This window comes from Chanos chanos, chromosome 15 (assembly GCF_902362185.1).
Source record: "Chanos chanos chromosome 15, fChaCha1.1, whole genome shotgun sequence".
NCBI lineage: Eukaryota > Metazoa > Chordata > Actinopteri > Gonorynchiformes > Chanidae > Chanos > Chanos chanos.
The window spans coordinates 15,403,247-15,418,839 of NC_044509.1; the positions used below are offsets into that span (position 1 = coordinate 15,403,247).

General features: G+C 41.1%; 1 protein-coding gene across 1 annotated transcript; it reads left to right on the forward strand.

The window, feature by feature from the left end:
• Positions 1–911: 911 nt before the first annotated feature.
• LOC115828314 (olfactory receptor 52K2-like) lies at positions 912–15,107 on the forward strand. The gene is made up of 7 exons (XM_030792275.1): positions 912–1,895; positions 11,197–11,310; positions 12,339–12,482; positions 12,588–12,740; positions 13,110–13,182; positions 13,544–13,609; positions 14,974–15,107. Exons 1-7 carry the CDS (start codon positions 912–914, stop codon positions 15,105–15,107), a joined length of 1,668 nt encoding a protein of 555 aa, XP_030648135.1.
• The last annotated feature ends 486 nt before the right edge of the window (positions 15,108–15,593 follow it).

Below are 15,593 nucleotides of genomic sequence, written 5' to 3' on the forward strand. Positions count from 1 at the left end.
ACTTATAAAGATACCCACAGCACCTGCACACTCCATGGCACAACTGACCTTACTCTGAACTTTGTGGTGTTTGGGTGTCACACAGTAATGTAAACTGTGTGTCAAAGTGAGTAGAATGTTTTGAAAATTAGAAAAACATATTTTCAACTTATGTAGGTCAGTTGGTTTTCAGTCTGAGGCTCCAAGAGATGTGTGGGGATTGTGGAATGGTGAGCATTTTTTGCTTTGAAACTTTCAACAATTCTTTGTACTGTGTGCTTTTAATCTTGTGTTCCTTAGTATATTTTGCTAAATGTGTCTTTCCCTCCTTGCTACAATATGTTTTCTTCATACTTTAACTTTGTAATAAACAGTAACCAGGGCATTCCGCTCCTTACTTGTGCCACAGACTCAAGAGAACACCTGAGAATCTGAGTACACAAAAGTAGAGAACATGAACATGTGATTTTGAAAACACCCATTGCATTCTTCTGGGAACAGGATCATTTCCTGGACATAGAGACGCCTGCCTCTACACTGGATTATAGCCATTATAGAAGGATATATATGCTTATGCAGAATGTGTGATCCCTGCTTGTAGATCAACATGCTGCCATTTCCATTCATCTTCACTTGTGTCTTGAATTGGTCTTGTATTGCAGCTACTCCTCATTAGGAAATATTTGTAAAATTTGTAAAATATTTTTTTTGTTCAAGCTAATATTTAATCATAAAGGTAAAAGCATTTAATGAGGTATACCACTGAAGCCTCATGGTTTTATAAGAAAGGTAAGCATGACTTTAGTAACTATGTTTTTACTACTTTTCATCCCTGAAAGATTATTTCAGTTGAAATATTCAATCATTCATGCAACTGTATTCTTTTTTTTCAGACATTTTTCCCTGTACGTGAAAAAAGGAGACATTTCAAGATGCCCATACAGCCAGTCTCTGTGAACACAACATTTGTACGTCCATCCACATTTTATATTAATGGATTTTCCAATGTCCCACATGCAAAGTATTATTATATATTTCTCTGCCTTGTCTACACCACAACGGTCCTTGGGAACTCCTTTATAATGTGTACTATATGCCTGGCCCGTACTCTTCACACAGCGAAGTACATTGCCGTGTTTAACTTGGCTGTGACTGACTTGGGCGGAAGTACTGCTCTGATTCCGAGGCTTGTGGACACATTTTTGTTTGAACACCAGTACATATCATATGAAGCTTGCTTGGCCAACATGTTTTTTGTTTTCTTTTTCATGACTCTGCAGTCTCTCACTCTGCTTGCTTTGGCTTATGACAGAGCGGTTGCAATTTGTTTTCCTCTCAGATACCATGCAATTGTCACTAAAACAACTATGGCTTTGATCACTGGATGTATCTGGATGTTTTCAACAGTTCTAATTGCTTCCACTGTAGCACTGATTACCAGACTCTCTTTTTGTCGATCTACTGTTGTTAACAGCTATTTTTGTGACCATGGACCAATTTATGCACTGGCCTGTAATGACACATCGTTGAATGACATCATGGCCTATGTCTGTTTTGCTGTAATCATTTGCATTCCATTGATGTTAATAGGTATTTCATATGCTTGCATAGCTTTTGCATTACTGAGAATTGCACAGGGAACTGAGCGTATCAAAGCCATGAAAACCTGTACATCCCATTTGATATTAGTGGCCATGTTCTACCTGCCAGTTTTATTCATAAACATAGCAGCTGTGGTGTCAAGACTAGACCCTAATGTCAGGATAATCAATTACTCTCTCACACAAACAATACCATCCATGCTGAATCCTATTATATACACAGTTAAGACAGAGGAGGTCAGGCAGTCTATTAGAGGACTCTACAAAAGAGCCATGGTAAATAAAACAGTAGACAAAAATATGAAGAATTCCAGAGCAAAATAAAATCCTGTAATGCAAGCTACTTTGTAATGCAATGGAGGGAAGCCTTTAGGTAGGGGCATGGCCCTTTCAAGGCTTGCTGCTGAGAGAAAACATTTAGGGTTTTATATCATTCAAAAGCAAAATTAATAACATAAAACGAGGACTTCTCTGACTTGGATTTACAAAAACGTAATGGGTAAAATAGAGTTAATGAGGAGATGTGACTTAAAATATTTAGTTTCTACATTTGAATTTTTTTTCTCCATTTTTGCTTAGTCCATGCTCTTCTGCATGTTTGAGGTGCTTCACCTAAAATCGTAATATTCTTCCCCCTTTTCTCCCATTTGAAACTGTCATTTAGCAGTATTGTGTACCATACTTAAGTGAAACTTCGAAAATAAACAAAATATACAATGTGATGTTTTTTTTTACCTCACTATAGCATGTTTTAGTACAATATAGGGCTCAGCTGAGACTGACATACTCCATTCTATATTTATATTATCATCACGATTAATCACGGTAATCATTTAAGTCATGTAAATTGAATTGATATCACAGGAGATACTGGAACTGGAATTATGGTAAACGAAACTGAATTTGATGAAATTCAACGAAATTCCATACCGAAGAAAGATTGTACTAGACTAAACATAAGAATGCGGATAACATTTCAATATGTAAAACTTGTGTAGCGCCTCTAGTCCTAACCAGTTGTAGTAGTGAAGACACTAACATCTACCTAGGTTCAGGGAGTGGTATGCCTTGACTAACTCACGGGGAGAGTTGATGTTGAGTTGAACCCCTGCCATTTATATTGCTTTACCACAACACATAACATACACAGTGCACACAGAGCGCTGAACCTTGTATATAAAGAAATGGGGAAAAAAACAGAGCTCTTTCCAATGCTAAATGAAAATGGGAGAACAAATAAAGTCTCTTTTGAGTTGCAACCCTCGATGACTGCTCCTTTAAATATAGGAGTTTGAGATCCAAAGGGTTCAAGTCCTTGTCCTTGTGTGTGTATTGGACGTACTACTATTCTGACTATTTCTGCCTGGGTAGAGGAAATAGTGTGTATGGTCTCTTATCTGGTGTCCGGATGAACGCATCGAGCTAGTCAGACATCTCCTGGGAACAGATCCTATGGCAGGCCACACCGCTTCCACGACCGTCCACAGTCTCGCTGGGCTGGCCTCACGATCATGGAATCCTCCAGATTCTATCTGGTAGTTCAAAAACCCATGAGAGTTATTACTCCACAGAACTGCCTTTCTCACGCTCACAGCTGGGATTCTGATAAAAGACAGCTTATTAGCGTTGATATATGGAAACAGTCCAAAATTTAGGACTACTGTGTGGCGTTTCGTACCGAAATCATTACGTTGGTTCACAGCACATTTACAAGAAGAGACCTCCAGCAGAAATAATGACTGCACATAGTGTTCTCTACCATTTCAGATGTGCATTATACGCTCCCCTCAGGAGCAGCATGCCACTACACCTCTACATGACATACTGGGTACTAGTTGCCCTATATTTCAAATGGGTTACACTTGTATTGATTCTGAATAACTTGATCATAATGTTATTACACTTACAGTTAAGCCCAAAATTATTCATACCCATGCCAAATTATGATTTATAGTGAATTTTTATTTGACCAATAAATTATTTATTTATTTGTTTGTTTGCTTGTTGTCGTTTGTATAACCAGGTTAAAAAGTGCACATTTGTTTTTTTTATTATTGTATGAAACTTCACCAAATCCTGACATGATTGCTATTGTCCTATTTTATGTTTGTAAATAATGTGTTTATGTAATGTGTTTAACTTCAGCACTGAGTTGTAGCACCTGTACTGCTTCTTTAAGACACTGCAGTTAGTAGTTGTCATAACTGTGTCGCTCTCAGTCTGCGGTTGTTGAACTGAGGAGAGGTTGCTGATGTCCTGTGTGTGTGCGTGAGGGCTGCATGTCAAACATTTTTTTCGTTCTGTGTTAATTTGTGCAGTCGGTATCTCTTCTTGAATAAAAACACAACAACTGGAATCATCAGTGTGATCATTATCCAGTCAAGTTAAGCAGACCATCGAACACAATGCAGATTACAGAAGCTAAGTTAACGGAGGTGCAGATAGAAGATGGAACACCCCAGTTACATCTGCATGCTTGTTTGTTTTCTTACATTTTTATTAAAAATGCCATGTCCAAAATGATGCATACCCTTTGAAATGATCACAAATGTTTGAGAAAGTGCAAGCTTTTATACCATTCCAAACGGCCCTAGTAATTTCTACCATGTTCTACAGCATTCTCATCAGCTGTAAACTGAGAACAGTTGATGCAGAAGTTCTCTGGTTAGTTACTAGTAAATTACAAGTCATGGCGAAAACTACAGAGCTTAGTGAGGACCTCCGGTTGCGCATTGTGGCTGCTAACAAGACAGGGAAAGGCTACCCTAGTGGAAATTCCAGTTGAAAATCCAGTAGCTAGTCTATTGAAATGAACTGGTCTCAAATGGTCTGTACTGGTTTCAACTGGATCCAACTGGGTTTTCAGATTCTAATGGTTTCCCCAGTTAAGAATACCAGTCGAAACCATTTAAAACCCATTTAAGCCAATAGAGCTATGGGCAGTGGCTGCTTCACCAGTTTAACCCAGTTGAAACCAATAGGATGTAACTGGTGTTGTCTGCTATTTATTTCAATTGGAAACAATTGGTCTCACCTGGTCTAACAAACCCAATACCTTGGCACTTGTTAGAAAGTGCTGTACATTGAGAATGTATTCAGAAATAATGAAATATAATAAAATTGATCCTGTGCAGGGGAGATATGAGAAGGAAAGATTTAAACGGGATTAACACAAAACTGGGTAATATGTTGGGGACCCATATCAGTAACAGAACGTACCACAGAGGCAACACCATGAGGGCCCTGATCTTCGTCTGGCCATGAGTCTTCATCATGACCCTGTGCAGGAGAAGGAATGATTATAACCGTTTAATATAGAACGATAGAACAACAAAATGTACTTAACATGCAGCTATACCACTAGCCGAGTACATCAAAACAGATAATTATTTCTCCGTTTAGCCTTCCACACTAAAACGGCATTAATTCCACCACTGAAAATGATACTTTTCGAAAAACGTTCTCTGAGGTGCATAAATTTGAAAACGCCAGGTCTGCGTTGTAATGGACAGAAAACATACAAAGAACATGCAAGTGAAACGATGACGAACGGTTACCATGACACTGCAAAACTTTGTACTCCAAAACAAACATAAATGCTCGGTATCATTTCAGCGTTCTGGTGTGGACAAGGAACATTTGGAAAACGGTATGAAAACAGTAGTGTGGACGGAGAGCGTTTTGACATAATCTGCATTTTCACATACCTGGCCTATACATTTTTTCCTTTATGTCCTGTTCTTACCTTTGTTGGGCGTTGCTTCCGTCGCCACTTTAAACTTCGGGGCACTGAAGCAGAGATTTGTGGCTCTAAATATCACTTGTATTGTTTCCTCCTTGATTCCATAGCGAAGACTAGCTGTGTTCTCACTTTCCTCGCACGGGTTTGATCGCTTGGCTGAAAATAAAAAAACGAATTTTGCGCCACATTTTTTAATTCACCAATCAGATTACACGATCAGCTTGTCCTCCACCCTACTTGAAGAGATTTCTGGGGAAAGGGGCATGGTTTCTAGCCATACTTGAGGGTCATTGGCTTTCGCCAGACAAAATTTTCACGTGACATGGAGGACAAGCTGCTCATGTGTAATCTGATTGGTGCACTACACTCGCTGTGATGTGGTGCGAAGGCAAGCGACCAAACCCCGCGTATTTCACTTCTCATTCGGTTAAAACACAGCTTTACAGTTGCTGTCTGAAGTCCGTGTTAGTTCACAGTAAAAATGTTACAAAAACATAAAAGATTTCGACCCAGCCAACATCAACAATTTCGACAAAACAACCAAGCACTGGGTGTTGTGGAGGGACGGCGGCCAAGGCCAAGTTTTGCTCCTTTCAGGTAAGCAAAATCGGTAGCATTACGTACTTATTTTTGAAAGTTGTCTTTAACTTTGTCTTTAGCTTAGTTCAGCCTTAACATATGCCAAAAACAAGTATTCACTTCGTGGGCTAGCATGCCAGTTATATTGATAGTTAAAGATAATGTTACTAAATTAGTTAGTCGTGTGTCCCCATTGTATTTCCCGCTGATGAGCCAGTGAATTCAACATGCTTTGTTTTTTGTCAATCGTAACATTAGGCTGGCCAGAACATGTATGTAGATACGGTTTATATTGTATATGCCTGCTGCTGTTGATGTGTGTAATGAGTACATGGTTACGGGTTTTCTATAATTCAGATCAAGAGAACTCGCTAAGACAGCGTCTAGAGAACAAGAGGGCCCCGGTCCCCAAAATAAGGACAGAAAGCGCGTCACCCACCAGGAAAGACAGCACTGGATTGGAGGCCACCGCCAATAAGAACGGCAAAGTATGATTTTAAAATAGGAATTCTGTATTGTATTTATGACCATTAGTAGCGAATGTTGTATGCTTAGTTAACAATATTTAGGCCTATGAAATAGCCTAGAAATGGACGGCGCTGTTTTAAAGTTTAGAATTTTCCATACTCCAATGTACTGCTAAATCAATCACAACATTTCTTCAGGCAATGAAGAGGCATGAAAGGGAGGGGGACCAAAAAATGTGCATAAGTGCTCATTACCGACGATCAGAGGTATTTCAGTGTTATGGGTGGCTGAATAAGTGATCTAGTGAAAAATAATGCAGTTTCCTTTTAAACAACACAAGCCAGGGTGTTGAGAAAATCCTATTTCTTGAATTGTAGGCTAAGAAGAGAGGCACCAGTGTGCTGATGAAAAAAATCACTGCCAAAAGAAAAAATCCACAGTGTGAAGAAACTTACTCTGATACCTCGGAGAAGGTACAGAAGAAGAGAAAAAGAGGAGTGCTGTCTTCAGATGATGAGGTAGGACTTCCAAGCATATGTGACCAAATTCTTGCTTATGTCTCGTGGTAATTGGCACAGACAAGGTTGGCATAAGTAGCCTAAGCCATATAGTAAACATCTTGTTACGGCTGTGGTGTTGGGGTGTGTTTTTTTTCTCTCCACGTCTCTCTCCAGGTACCGCCCTCCCCTGTTCTCATCGTCACCATGAGTGGTTAACAGCACCGGTGCTTAATTGTTCACTGGAACCGGCTGTTTTAAAAGTCCTGGGGAGACCTATAGACGGGGCCAGTGGGCCAGACGGCAGGGTTAACGCTGTGTGCGTGCGCGCGCGCGTGTCCTGTAACTATTACAGTGATATATCTTTGTGTATAAATCGGATGACGGCGATTAAGTAGATTTGGATATTACTTTTGGTTTTGTTATAACCCTTTATTTTTTCTTTTCCTGACTCAATAAATTCACAACTCACATATTTCCGTTTCCCATCTATCTTTTCGAGTTTTTTTTGTTGTTACCTCCCAAAGTCCCTAGACCTAACTCACGGGGACGTAACACATCTCAAGAGATGCATTGAAGTCTTTCCTTCACAATTAGGATTCTGATAGCACAGATGAAGGTGGGGTGATCTCCCAGCAAATTTATGATGAATTGCTCCAAGGGTACCATCAATTAAAGAAGAAGAAGCAGCGACTGTCAGTGGAGCTCAGTGATCTTCAACAGAAGTAAGTACTTTGGACATAAAGAGTCAATACTGGGACAGTTGTTGCCTTTCATAGATGAAATGTTGTGAAAATGAAATGAAATTGTCATTGAAATTTTGATTGTCGTTGATTCCCAGTGGTAAATGTACAAAATATTGTGTTCTCCTCAAGTCTAGGATTCTGGTTGTGCAGTTATGGTAGTGGTCTTTACCATTATAGGACAGTTAAAAGTTCTTTTGTCTTTTCTCCATTTTTATGCAACCCTAGATATGCAGAGTTGGAAGAGACAAACCTGGTTTTGTTTTCTGTTGTTCTAAGATTTGTGGGGAATTTGTTTGTAGTGCTTGAGGGAGGAGCTCATTTGGACCTCCATTGTTTTGTGGCCTGTGCTTTGTGGAGTTAAGCTGTGAGTTGTGGTAGGCCTGGAGGTAAGCCTGATCCTTTGTTTTGTGACTGTTGGTTTGTAATCTGGAGCTGTCTACCCGTTAGGTTTAACCATGTTGTCCCCTATGGACTCCATTGGTGTTTGTTGTTTTTATTAGTGTGGCGGTGAACGTGGATGCGGCAGTTGTCCTGGGAGCACTTCCGTGGTTGCGTGGAGTCGCCCTTTTTCGGTTGCTTCCCGTGCCAGCGGGCTTTTAGTGCATAAGTACCCACCACAAGTAATCGTACGAAGACTAGGGTTGAGCTTAGATAGTTAGTTGGACGCGCCACTTAGTTAGTTAGGGGTGGGGATGCTCCAGGTAAAGTGCTTTTATTGTTGCAAAAGTGTTGTGTTATCGTAGTCTTGTGGATCAGGGTTGGTGTTTGTTGGTTGGACCATGGAATCTGCTGTGGAAGAATTTTTTCAGTCCCCCTGAGAAGAGCTTTTAGACAAATGTAAGAAACAACAGTTGTTGAAAATTGCTGAGCACTATAAAATTGAAATTGGAACACAGAGAAGAAAAGATGATATAAAGGCTATTTTGTGTGCAAATTTGGTAGAGGCAGGTGTATTAACTTCGTCAAACCCACCTAGTCCTGGCCCTTCAGTGCCTGTCGTTTCTCCTGGACTAAATTTTAATCAACAAAAGGAGCTTTTGATGTTACAGCTGGAACAACAACAACGGGAGTTCGAATTAGAAAAATTGAAACATCAAAAAGAATTGGAATTGGAACATATGAAACTGCAAACAAAGAAAGCCCGACTGGAATTAGAACGATATAAGCTTACCTTAGGCCAAGAGGGACGATTTTCTGATCACGCTGACGAAGGTTCCGTTTTGATTGGGCGAACTAGCACTGATATAATTGGCTATTTGAAGTTGATGCCTAAATTTAATGAGCGGGATCCAGATACCTTTTTCTCTTTGTTTGAGCGGATAGCTGATTCCCGTAACTGGTCTGACGATGCTTGAATGCTTCTTCTGCAATGTGTTTTTACAGGTAAGGCTCAGGAGGCTTATTCGGCGTTAAATCCAGGCGACGCCAAAGTTTATCAGAAGGTAAAGGCTGCTGTACTTAAAGCTTATGAGCTGGTTCCAGAAGCGTATCGGCAACGTTTTTGTAATTGGAAAAGGGCTGAGAAACAGACACACTTAGAGTTTGTAAGAGACTTAAATTCGTTGTTCAGTTGTTGGTGTTCTGCGTCGGACGTTAAAACGTTTGTAGAACTTAGCGAGTTGGTGGTATTGGAGCAGTTTAAGAATTCAGTTCCTGGGTCTATTGCTATGTATATTAACCAGAATAAAGTGAAAACCCCTAGTGAAGCTGCCGTTCTCGCTGATGAGTATGTTTTAACTCATAAAAGTAAGTTTGTCAGTACAGGGTACACTGAAGGTAACCACGTGGACAGTTCTTCCGTGGTTGAAAGGAGAATTAGGTTCGGTGGTGCAGCAGCACACAAATCTGGCCGTGTTCCATCGGACAGAAGGGTTTTTGATGGAACTTGTAATTACTGCCGCTGTAGTGGTCACTGGAAAAATGAATGTCCGGTCTTAAAAGCAAAGTTAAAATCTTCCAGTAGGGGCATTCACGTTAAACCTGTGGTATTGGCTGCACCTGTCCTCGGTTTAATTTGTCCTGAGATTGAACCTGAACATTCCTGTCCGATTACTAAGGATCCAGATTACTCTGCTTTTGTCTCGACAGGTTACGTCTCACTTCTTTGCAATAATAAACAAGTGCCAGTTACTATTTTGCGTGACACAGGTGCCTCGAACTCTTTTCTGCGGGAGTCGATATTGCCTTTTTCATCGGAGTCTGCTACAGGTGCTCAGATTTTAATACAAGGTATAGGTTTAAATACTTTGTCTGTTCCGCTGCATGCTATAAGGCTCTCTTCGGATTTGGTACAGGGTGTGGTACAGGTTGGAGTGCGTCCCTCGTTGCCAGTTTCAGGTGTTGATATGATTCTGGGGAACGATCTTGCTGGGGGGCATGTTTGGCCTGATGCCCCGCCACCAAATGTTGTTGCCCAGGTGCCGGCTTCCCCGTTGGGTCACGCAGAATTGGAGAATGTTCCAGGTCCTTCTGACCTGTTTCCCGCTTGTGCAGTGACTAGGGCTATGAGTCGACTTAAATCAGGCCCAGACACGAAATGTGAGTTTGCTCGGAAGCGGTTTAATCTGCTTTTACCTCCAGAGTTTTCGACAGTTTCTCAAGAGGAATTGATTGAGGAGCAAAGAAATGATCCCTCCTTAAAATTGTTGTATGATGGCCTCCTGCCTCCTCACGAAGTTGATAGTTGTGCACAGGGGTATACACTTCATGATGGTTTATTGGTAAGGAAGTGGTTGCCTCAGTCTGAGAGTTTTGCGGGCGACCCGATTTGGCAAATTGTTGTGCCGGTTAAATTTCGAAATCTAGTATTACAGACTGCGCATGGAAATCGTGCAGGACATATGGGTGTTAGGAAAACGTATGAACGCATTTTGCGTCAGTTCTTTTGGCCTCGGCTCAAACGGGAGGTTTCTGCATATATTAAAACTTGTCATACCTGTCAGCTCACCGGGAAGCCGAATCAGGAAATTACTCCTGTCCCTTTGTACCCTATTCCAGTAATTTGTCAGCCTTTTGAACATCTGATCATTGATTGTGTTGGGCCTTTGCCTCGCTCAAAATCGGGTAGCAATTATCTGCTGACCGTTATGTGTCTGGCTACCAGATATCCAGCGGCGTATCCACTTTGTAATATCACAGCTAAGTCGGTAGTAAAAGCTTTGTCTTTGTTCATTTCAGTGTTTGGAATACCCAAAACCATTCAGAGCGACCAAGGATCCAATTTCACGTCACACTTGTTTGCACAAATTTTAAAACTGTTGCGTGTAAAACACAATAAAGCCTCTCCTTACCATGCGCAAAGTCAAGGCGCCCTGGAACGGTTTCATCAGTCTTTTAAGTCATTGTTACGAGCATATTGCACAGAGTTGAACCAAGACTGGGAGGAGGGTATGCCATGGTTGTTGTTGTCTTGTAGAGAGGTTGTTCAGGAGAGCACAGGATTTAGTCCAAATGATTTGGTGTTTGGGCATACGGTGCGCGGTCTCCTAGCAGTATTGAGCGACGATTGGAAGTCTTCAGAACCCCCTAAAAATCTGCTTGATTATGTTAACGGTTTTCGTTATAGACTGTATGCAGCTGGGGAGTTGGCAAAACAGAAACTTGAGGTTTCTCAACGAAAAATGAAACGATTGTATGACCGTAGCGCTGAACAACGACAGTTTAGTCCTGGTGATCAAGTCCTGGCCTTGTTACCTGTTGTAAGTTCACCATTTCAAGCCAAATTTAGTGGTCCTTATACCATCATTCGTAAGATTTCTGATCAGAATTATTTGATTGCGACTCCCCCTCGTAAGAAATCCACCATGCTTTGTCATGTTAATTTGTTGAAGCCTTATTATACACGTTCAGCTGAATATGGGCCTATTGAACAGAAAAGGTCCGTGCAGTGTTGTCAGTTCATTCTACTGCAGGTTCTGCTCATATCCCACATTCAGGGGAATTTTATGGGGAGGAGGACGAATTGTCGGCGCCTGACGATGCCGTATTGCGGGGTCGACTAAGAAATTCTGAGTCGCTTGCAAAATTGCATGATTTGCTGGGCTATTTGGAGGAGCCCCATCGCAGTGAATTGGTTGCTCTTATTCAAAGTTATCCAACTTTGTTCCTAAATACACCTTCTCGGACACATCTTATTGAACATGATGTGATTGTCGGCGATGTTGAGCCAATAAAACAACGTTTTTATAGAGTTAGCCCAGAGAAACGGAGACTATTAGAAGCCGAAGTTCAGTATATGCTGGAGAACGGGATAGCGGAACCATCTCGTTCTAGTTGGGCTTCTCCTTGTCTACTGGTGAGGAAACCCGATTTCACTCTTAGACTTTGCACAGATTATCGTAGAGTTAATAGCATAACCAAGACAGATTCTTATCCACTTCCTCGGATGGAGGATTGTGTTGATCAGATTGGTTCAGCTACATATGTAAGCAAGTTTGATTTGCTGAAAGGTTATTGGCAGGTTCCTTTGACTAAACGTGCTCAGGAGATTTGTGCTTTTATTACTCCCTTTGGCTTATATTCTTACGCTGTAATGCCTTTTGGTTTAAAAAACGCACCTGCTACATTTCAGCGTTTAATGAACCACGTAGTTTCAGGACTGGAGGGTTGTGCTGTTTATCTGGACGATGTTGTTGTTTATAGTAGTTCTTGGACTGAGCATGTTCAACGTATCCGTGCTTTATTTGATCGGTTGTCTTGGGCTAATTTGACTGTGAACTTGGCCAAGTGCGAGTTTGTAAAAGCTACCGTGACCTATTTGGGCAAAGTAGTGGGTAAAGGCGAGGTACGACCGATGCATGCAAAAGTTCTGGCTATAAAGAAGTTCCCGCCTCCCGCCACCAAGAAGGAGCTGATGCGTTTTCTTGGAATGGTAGGTTATTATCGAAGTTTTTGCAAAAACTTTTCGTCCGTAGTTGCCCCATTAACGAACCTTTTAAAGTTACAGTCAAAATACATATGGTCGTCTGAATGCCAGTGCGCCTTTGACAATGTGAAAGCACTTCTTTGTTCTGCGCCGGTATTGGCCGCTCCGCGGTTGGAGGAGCCGTTTTGTCTCCAGGTGGATGCTAGCCACATAGGGGCAGGTGCTGTGTTGTTGCAGACCGATGACCTGGGCGTGGAGCGTCCTGTGAGTTACTTCTCGAGAAAATTCAATTTTTACCAGTTAAACTATTCGGTCATTGAAAAGGAGGCATTGGCTCTTATTTGGGCGCTTCAGCATTTTGATGTTTATTTGGGTTCTGGTGTTACTCCCTTGACTGTTTATACCGATCATAATCCTTTAACTTTTCTTCGTTCTTTACAGAATCCAAACCAACGACTGATGCGTTGGGCGTTATTTCTTCAGCCCTACTGTTTAGATATTCGTCATATTAAGGGCGCTGATAATGTCATCGCAGATGCTCTGTCTCGCGCGCCTTTATTATAGTGACTGTGTATTGCCTGTCTTTGACCTGTTGGTTTTTACTCATCTCTTGTTGGATGGTTCATCTTCCAGTCTCTTAATTTGCTTCCTGAGGTACCGAGGTTGCTGAGTTGGGGGGTTAGCACGGCCAGTGGAGAAAATGCAGGTACAAGGTGCAGGTGGTTCATGGCTTGGTGGTTTGTGCTGGAGTAAAAATTGTTCCAGGGGAGTTCTGGGGGATATTTGTTTAAGCTGATTGAATAACCTTAGATTAAGGTAGATTAATATGTAAGTGTGTGATGTTATTTTGTGCTAAAAAAGGGAGATTTTGGTAAATAAGGTTCATGTTTTAGGGTAAAGCAAGGTAAGTTAGTTGGTTTATTGAATTCTGTGGTGTTGGATTTAGGTTAAACATTTTGGGTTGACTTTGTTTAAAATTGAGTAGTTAATCTGTTAAGGTTCCTGGTGGAATCCTTTTTTAGGAGGAGGGTGTGACGGCCTCCGCTCTGTATTTGTGTTGGGTGCAGTTGGGTGTCAGAGTGGGAGGGCCGTCCTGGTTGATATTGGGCACCTGGGTGCTCTGATCTCCAGGTGTATAAAGCCTAAAGGGAACTGACGGTTCTACCTCTCTCTCACTTCTCCCCTTCCTCTCTTGCTTTTCCTTTCCTTCTACCTATTTTCTGTTTCTTTCTTCCTTAGGCCTCCACCATTTGTTTCATGAGGATTTTGGTTACTGCATTTCAACACCCCCACACTTCTCTAACACACATCCATACCTTGCCTGCACTACTGATACTGCTGACTACCAGCCTAATTGTTAAGTTATTGGTGGTTTTTGCTTTGATAATAAATTTGCTTTGTCCTTAATGAGATCTGTGTGTGGTCTGCCCTTCTTTTTGTCACCTCTTCTGAGCCGAGTCGTGACAGGGGATACAAAATGAATGTGACCAGTACAAAGGCGAGTGTGACTACTTACGGTCCATCCAGGGCAAGATAAGATCACTGCTCCAAGGGGAAGCGTTAGAGGGTGAACAAACATTTAAATGATGTAATTATAACTGATATGAAACTACCATATTATTTTCATTCCTACTGCCACCTTTTTGTTTTTGAAGACTAAACATAGTACACATTTAACCACATAACATGCATACCAACGCATAGCACTTGGGTAAATGTGTAAATTTCTATTGGCTACTGAAGGTCAAACTTCCTAGCAAATTTGTTTTAAGAAACTCCTGACACTTTGACAATAGCTAATTGCAACAAAGTAAAATTGACAGGTATAATTTTTTTCAGTATCCTTCGGTACACCTGTGCTGCCCAGCCCCTCACAGACCAGTGAAGAGACAACCCTTCAATGTCCGGAAGGAAAGGTACATTTTATTACTCTGCAGTAATCAGCTTTTGTTCCTCAGTGTCATTGTGTGACCATAATACTTTCAAAGTAATTGTGACGATTGTACCAAGCTGTATTGCAAATAGGATAAATGCAATGACCACTGCTGTTCTTGTGTGACTTATGTTGCTTGTTGTGATGGGAGTGATGTCACTCATGTTGTTGCCATTGCCTCTCCTGTACTATTGCTTAATTTTCCTAACAATTTTTCTTTATTCTTCTCTTAAATACATATTGGGGGTGGAGCCTACATTCCAGCAGGGACCTGGACCTGGATTAGGAGAGCCAAAAATGACTCCCGGGTCTGCAAGGACCTAGCCGTATCCATCTGGGGGTCAGAGGTCCTGCAGAACCGGTCCACTGAGGGGAAGGTGTGCAACAGGCTCAAAGCCCAAAGGAGCTGTTGTGAAACCTCCCCTCACTCCAGAAAAATACCAAGCAGTTAAAGGTTAGTATTTTATTTCAGTGAAAGATGTTTGCGTGGTTGTATGCAAGAGTTAGGGTATATCCCTGTGGAAATTACATATAATTTTTCAACTCTATGTATTGTTTTTCCAGTGACAGGCTCTTTCAAGAGATGGCTGCTGGAAAAAGGTGTGTCTGAAACAGAGGTGGCTACGTGCAGCCGAAAAAGTGGGCAGTACGTCTCGGAGAAAATCATGGACATCAACAAATCGCTGAAAAAGTCGTAATAGTTAAAGTTAACTACACTAACACAAACTGTCACTGACAGCACTTGCCACTTTAAAATCACTTTGTATTCATATTTTTATATTCCTATATATATTTTTTTTGTATTTACATTTTGTATTTATATTTCAATTCCTCCTGTGTATGATATAGCACACTGAATCTCACTGTACATGTACAATGAAAATAAAGGTATTTGTCTTTGTTATACATTTACCTGTTGCCTCTACTTCAATATTCTCTGTTAAATTGTTATTATCAAGGTGCATGTATGTTCCAGTATACAGAGGTGTGTGTGTGTGTTGTGGGAGTGGTGGATATAAATAGTTAGAACATGAATTGAATGCAGTTATGTATTCACTATAATTCCAGGTTCCACCCATTGCCTTTAAGTACCAACAGTAACATTTCAGACACCACTGGGAACCTAGTAACGCCAGCTAGAACCAGTACAGACTACCTGAGACCAGTTCAAACAGTACAGACCA